The sequence below is a fragment of the Poecilia latipinna genome, unplaced genomic scaffold, assembly GCF_001443285.1.
Source record: "Poecilia latipinna isolate Pla-1442-1.1 unplaced genomic scaffold, P_latipinna-1.0 Scaffold3474, whole genome shotgun sequence".
NCBI lineage: Eukaryota > Metazoa > Chordata > Actinopteri > Cyprinodontiformes > Poeciliidae > Poecilia > Poecilia latipinna.
Window position 1 is genome coordinate 27112 of NW_015116090.1, and position 6957 is coordinate 34068.

The 6957-nt window shown below is 39.0% G+C and overlaps 1 protein-coding gene across 4 annotated transcripts in view; it reads left to right on the top strand.

Moving 5' to 3' along the window:
- Window positions 1-6957, top strand: part of stambpl1 (STAM binding protein-like 1) — a 39770-nt gene that overhangs the window by 22083 nt on the left and 10730 nt on the right. For 2 of the 4 annotated variants that reach the window (XM_015023967.1, XM_015023969.1), the window contains exon 3: window positions 6645-6740. The exons of 1 other annotated variant lie outside the window; for it this stretch is intronic. In XM_015023967.1, coding sequence (XP_014879453.1) covers window positions 6645-6740 — 96 coding nt within the window. Of the gene's footprint in view, window positions 1-4321; window positions 6741-6957 lie in introns of all 4 variants that reach the window. One more of the 4 variants, XM_015023970.1, reaches the window with a different exon arrangement.

Here is a 6957-nt window from a genome sequence, read left to right on the forward strand (position 1 = left end):
GTCTCTTTTATATAAATATTTTTTTCACATATTTTTTTTTAAACTGTCATTATGTTATGACAGTATGGTATGAGAGGTAATCTGTGAAAAATATATTTCCTGTGCTAGAAACAACCAGTCAGAGGCAGGAGACTTTTAGTACTGTCAATCACAATCTCATGTAATGCTGCTCATCCTTCCTCCTCCTCGATTTGTGCCGTGCTGCAGCTAGCATAGCACAGAGCTGTGCAGATTCAAACTGTGAATGCTCAGCTTAGTTAGCATAGCTTCCAATGATGGCAGATAAACGGTTTCTTGTAATGATAAGTTGTTTCTCCACCATTAGCACATTTAGCAGTGAGTGAATGAGGCTAATTGACAGCGCTAAGACCCTCCTACTAGTTCTGATTGGTTGTTTTGGTCAGAATGGTGCATTACTTTAGCCAGTAATAGTAATTCAGGAAGGAGATGGAGGAGATTGATTGTTTTCACAGGTTATCTGTCTCATAACAAACTGCTACGACATCGTGACAGCTTTAACAAATATGGAGAAAACATTTTTTTTTAATTAAAGTTATCTACTGCAGCTTGAATAAAATGCAACTACATAGCATTTTTGAGAAGTCTGGATTGCTTTATGTGTAGTTGCACGTTGCCTTTAACTGTTGCTCATGGAGAGAGACATTTCAGTAATCTAAAACTAATAGTAAAAATTTAAACAACCTACTTGCATACTGGATGTGGACTGTTGGATGTTAAATTCATGAGCAGTAAATATTGTGCTAATTATCAGTATTGAACCAAAGAAAGCAAGGCAGATGCAAGCCTTTAAAATTGTGACGCTTTTTATGGGTCAAATAGACTCAAAAAATTGTAACAGCANATGTAGCGGGGAGGGCGGGAAGGGGGCAAACACAATTTTTGTCAGGGGGCCCATGATTCCTGGCGGTGTCCCTGGTTTTAATACTAATATTAATCATTACTCTTATGAAAAGGTTTTAATGTGTTCAATCTGCAGTACAATAGGCGACAAATAATGACAAGTGGCAAAATGAGAATTTTGCAAAATAGGTCCCCTTAAAATATTGTTTAAATTTCAGTTTGGCTTGTGTTCATAGATTGCTGTGGTTAGTGTCATTGATATAATTTCTGGTACAACACCTTCACAAAATCTTAAAACTTTAAAAAAAAGAACAGTTTTCAAGGAGAATAAATACTTTATGAATAAAATTACACATAAACATTGATTTGTTGTGTCTCTTAATACAAGTGATGATGAGAAATCTAAATTACAACATGCATGCAAAAGAGAAAAATAAATTATGTACATTAACATGTACTGTATTGTACAACATAACAATTAACTGGAGCACAAACACTAGATTAGAACAAGACTTTTTTTCTGCCCTACATTTGAGAAAAGTGCTGCCATTTAACTAAGAGGCTCAAACAAAAGAGCCAAAGACATTTCTTCACTTTTCACTGGGCCCAACAAATTCTTGGCAGATCATTTTAATGTCTAGCTTGTCCTGTGTCTCTTTATGGACATTACAAACAATTCCATTGTTGAGTCTGCCTTGGGTAATGTTAGCTCGTAGCCAGGTCTTTAACCTGCTCTGCTTAGTGCTCTAAAGCTCCCATCAGGTTCACATGAAGACACTGACACCACCAATACAAGTCTGAGGAGGACCTCAACTTGGTCAGATAACTCCCTCACTTCTGCTGGCAACCCCATGAAAACCCTCTACCACCTCTCCAACTGTGCTACAGGGGTGTTTGTTGCGAAAAAGGGGGAACTGAACAGAAAGGGAACTTGTGTTAAGCTCAGGATAATGAGCTTAACATTATCCTTAACATTAACACCCACATTCCCCAGTCAGGAATGTGCGTGCATTCCTGACTGGGGACATTGATGACACCCTAACTTTAGCAGAGTCTTTATGTTGTCCTGTTCGAAACACTTAACAAATTGAACCTCCAAAGTGTCCAACAGTTTAAAGAACTCTGCCCAATCCACTGCTTTGCCAGAAAAGCGTCTTGAATCTGTTTTTTCAATGGAGTCAATGGAATCAAGAGAGTCAACCAATGCTGTTGCTTTTTCATACAACGTAGTGTAGTTCTGATCATTTCTCTTTTCCTGAAGAGATGACCGCACACAGTCAACTGTAACCTGCATACCGGACACAGTCTGAGTCTTTTTTTTTAAAGTGCAATATTTAGGCATTCAAGCTTTCCAACAACAGCAGAGGCAAGTGTGAGGCCCAATACAGTCTTACCTTTGCTGAAATGCTCAAACAAGCCACTGGCAGTTGTAGCTGACCTAGATCTGCTCTGTGCCATGTTCGAAGCACCATCCTAAGTCTGACCACGAAAGCCAGACAAGGGTAGATTAAGTCTCAACAACACATCTGCTACCACCTTTGCAATACCATGGCCTGTTGTTCAGATATTTCGTAAAGCCCAACAAACTCTTCATGTGGTTCAAGGTCATGGTCCACATAGCGCAGACAGACACTTTCTTGTTCAGTGCCAGAAACATCCTGTGTTCCATCAACAATGACTGAAAATTGAACAACAGAATTGGACCTGATTTCATCTGCAATGCCTTGAATTATCAAATTTGCCATGATGTTTAGAATTTCATTCTGTGCTTGGAGGCTTGTGTAAATTGTGGTACGGTCTGTTAACTACTTCAGCAAAATAGGATCATCCTCCTCAGCCCTAAGTCTGAGAAGTTAATACAAATTGCCACTTTTATCAGGCCTCTAAAGGCTTGTCCCTGTCTTTCTATGTGTCTGACAGCTAACAATTTTTTGTAAACAATGTCGTGCCCTCCTGCTGTTTACCTCATGTGCTTGATAACTGGACAGCAATTGGGTTCAGCCGATGTGCTCTCACAGTCACCTAATGATGATGAACTTGGGAGTTTTGGTGCAATGTAAATTTCTGAATGGCTTTTTTCCAGTTTCTGAAGCCTGCACTAATAAATGCAGCATCTGGTTTTTGTCCCAGTAGGGACTGATTTGAAAATCCTTGGATGCAATAAAAATAAAAAAAACTCCTTTCAATGTTGGACTGCAGCAAAGGAAAGTCAACAAACCATTTCTCTTGAAATGATAGTGTTTTTCCACTATCAAGTATTTGTTTCTCAATGCATGTGGGATGTGGCTGGTAAGGCTCTGTACAGTCACTTGGGTCTGAACTTAAACATCCTGCACTTGTGCTGGCAACATGGTCACCCTGTTCCGCTGTTCCCCTGTTTCTTGTGCTGGTGTTCAGACTCTATCCCTGGTTCTGTTCCTGCCACCACTCTCCCTGGCTCTGAACAACCTGTCTCCTAGAATAAAAGTTGTTTTTCATAACTTATAATTATCCAATCATAATTGATAACAATAGCAACAGAATTGTCGTATATGTCTAAATAAAAAAGGATTTTTTTAAATCAACAATATTACTGAAGTTCATAAAACTTGCACAAAACCCAAAAATGTTTTACAAGAAAGCAACTGGACTTCAGTTCTTGTAAATAAGTTGCTTAATTTTTAAACTTTTTTTTTTTTTTTTTTTTTTGGTTTTGCCAAGTCCTGGATGACTGAGAACCTTCCCATCAAACTGCATCAAACTTAAACTTACCTGGGATTCTTTGACCCTGTCTGACCGTTCCTCTCTCTCTGCATCCAGGTCTGTTCTCTGTTGCTTTGTCTAATACAACGATGAAATAATGTCATAAAAACTTAAGCCTTTTTTAAGAAACTTGTATTAACTTAATTTCAAAATGCAGCATTTCCTCCTTACTTGGCATGTTCCTGGTCTAAAAACATATCGGATGTAATTTTTTCTCTTTTCTGCCATGTTTTGACTTGGTTAACTGTTAAAAAGCAAAAACACTGCATGTTACTGCAAAGTAGGGGAGAATAAGCACCTATCAAAATTGAAGCTAATATGCCTAACAGTATTTAATTTTGATTGTTATGAAGGCTGCCAGAAACTTGGGGGGGGGGGTTCTTTTTTTTTTTTTTCTTAGATTAATGGCGCATTTCTGTTTTTTTTTTTTTTTTTTTTTTTTTTGCATTTTTAGATTTATATTATATAAATACACAGTTTTATTCATTGAATTATTGGGGGGGACAAATCCACACTTTCTCAAGATGAGGCGGGGGCGGGGCGCTCCGGACCCACCCAACTCCCCCCGAGGGATTTAACACCTATATACAGGAAGCTTTTTTGTTTTCCTTTCCACAAATACTATTTTCTTTTGTTGATTTCCTACTGTTCACTTCCAAACACTGACTCCAGATCCAATTTTCTGTTTCCATTTTCTCTTGCCAATCAATGAACACAGAGGTGTCCAGTTCCAGTCAAGTCCTGCTGGTTTTAAATGTTTCTCTGGCTCCAACCCAGTAGTGATGGGTCGGTCACGAACATTTCAGCTCTAAGAGACAGCTCTTTGATGTGAACTACAGGAGCTGGCTCCTCATTAGTTGCTTTTCCACTAGACCACCGCTGACCGGTTGGTCTGAGTCTGCCTTGGCCAGATTCAGTTTCCATTTGCAAATGTGGCGCAGCTCAGCCCGGCTGTTCTCAGATTTTAGTACCTATTCCAGGGGTAATAGCAGGACTAATCAGAAGTGTATAGCGCCAATACTATTTGATTGACAGCTGACTGCATTCATTGATTGGCTTGTGATTTACGTCACTGACAACTCCAAATATTATAGTTTAGCTGTGGACTGCAGACATGCTGACTGCTATCAGAGAGCTTCTCAGTACAGAGGAGCAGGTATGACTTTAATCACAAGCAGTGCTAGGAACGTGTGCGGCAAGTTTTGAAGTGGAATGACCGCGATTTTTTCTCTAACAGTCCGGATGGTCAGCAGTAAAAACGAGAGAAAGCTGGAGGAGAATCAGCTTTCTGACGGGGCTGGAGTTTTGCACCAACATCGTAAAACACAGGAACTACATAATATTAGCTGGCGATGTGAATTTTACTTTTCCTTTGCATTAAAAGAAAAAAAAATTCAGACATGGCTATTGGTTTACATATTCTGAGTGCGTTACCTATGTCCAAAAGGTTGCATATTTAAAAAAACTTTAAAAATCAGCCGATCTGAGCCTTCATTATTATGTATGGGCCAGCAATTCATTTTTATAAGACAAAATTAAATATTTGGGTTTTGAGAACATCAGAACCAGTCAGTATTTTTTTTTTCACTGCAAAGAAAGGATTAGTAGATGTGTTCATTTGCTTGATACGCGTATTATAAATGATTTACCTTCTGTTGACCGGAACGCACAGCTTCGCAACTTTCCTCTTGGTCCTCATCTGGAGAAGACTATGCTATAGTTTAGGTCAGGCCTAGTTCAAAAAGATGTTTTTGAAGTTATGTATCAATGCATAAGAGCACACTAGCACATAAATTTATGTGAATAGCAAGTTTGTTTCAATCAGATTTGGTGTACCTTTTTGATCTTAAGCCCTGAAATCCTGAGACTTTTAACTTTGCAGAAGGAACTGAGCCACAGAGGTGGGTAGTCCCTACTTAATTTTATGAGTGTTTTTACGACACTGTTCTTTTTATTCTTCATTGATTGAATTTATGGTTACTTTACCAACAGCAAGTAACTTATGAATGAAGTAGAAACAGCAACAAAAAATGGATCATGCTGCATGAGTGATCCTGGTTGGATGCCTGACGACCCTATGTCATCATATTCTGACATATAAGCCCCGCCCCCTCAGAATAGGAAGTTACTTTTTTTTCTTGGAAAGCTCCATCTCTGACCCCCTTGAGCTAATCAAGATGATCTTGTGTCAGAAAATAGACAACACAAATAGTTTTTGTTAGAAGGCGTGGTCATGGTGGCGTGGCAAATTCAGAGATCACGCCGTTGCCATATATTTGCCTCTAAATTCCACATTTTTCAGCCACGCTGCACCAAACTCACTATGATCGATCTTAGACTGCAGTCCAGTATTTGGTGGACTTGGCCTAATTCCTCCACATCGCCCCCTAGAAATCATTAAAACATCAGCCCCAAGCCATGTTTTGACCAACAATCATGACATTTGTTTTCACCCTATATGTGTAGGGCTGTTGTAAAATAATATTTTAGTAATTGAGTATGCTATAGATTATTTTTATGATTAATTGAGTAATCAGAGATCTCTCTCTGTCTTGCGCTTCCCAAACCCCTCCCAGTCACCATGAATTCATCAAGGTGGAATAACTTCCACATAGGTCACAACTGTATCAGACATATACAGCTGTCATTACAGACCAGCACTGATCACATTCACATACTCAATTGGTTACATCGCCTAACTCCTGGCCCCTTTCAACAGTAATTGTGCTTCTGTGTTTGTAGCCCCGGCCCTATAATGAAGAACAGCTCTCAGTGATAGCCGGCTCTCAGAGCTGAAATGTTTGTGACCAGCCCATCACTAAGTTCTACCAAAATCTGAGAACAATCGGACAGATTTACTGGATTTGCTAATAGAAAATTCATCTGGCCGGGGCAGACTAGAGGCAGACTAGCAGAAAAGCACATTTTGAGCCGAAATGTTTATGACTGATCCATCACTACACCACAATTCCATTCCAGCCCACACACTGATCCAGGGTCCTTTTGTAGTTCTGGCTTATGTTGACTCTCTGTATCTGCAGAAACTCCAAGAAGTTGCTTTTCCTCAGAAGGAGGCGCTGAAAAAACGTCTTCAGGAGAAATACAGCAAAGAGCACTCAGAGTACCTCAGAGCGCAGGTGTGTATGTATGTGTGTGTGGTCCAATCAGATTGCATCAAGCTTTAAAGGGGCAGCATTGAGTTTTTTCCAGCCATATAGCCATTTTAAAGCATAATTGACTATGCTAACTTCAGTTGTTATAACAATCTTATATATATATATATATATATATATATATATATATATATATATATATATATATATATATACACACATACTGTGTGAGTTTCTTTTT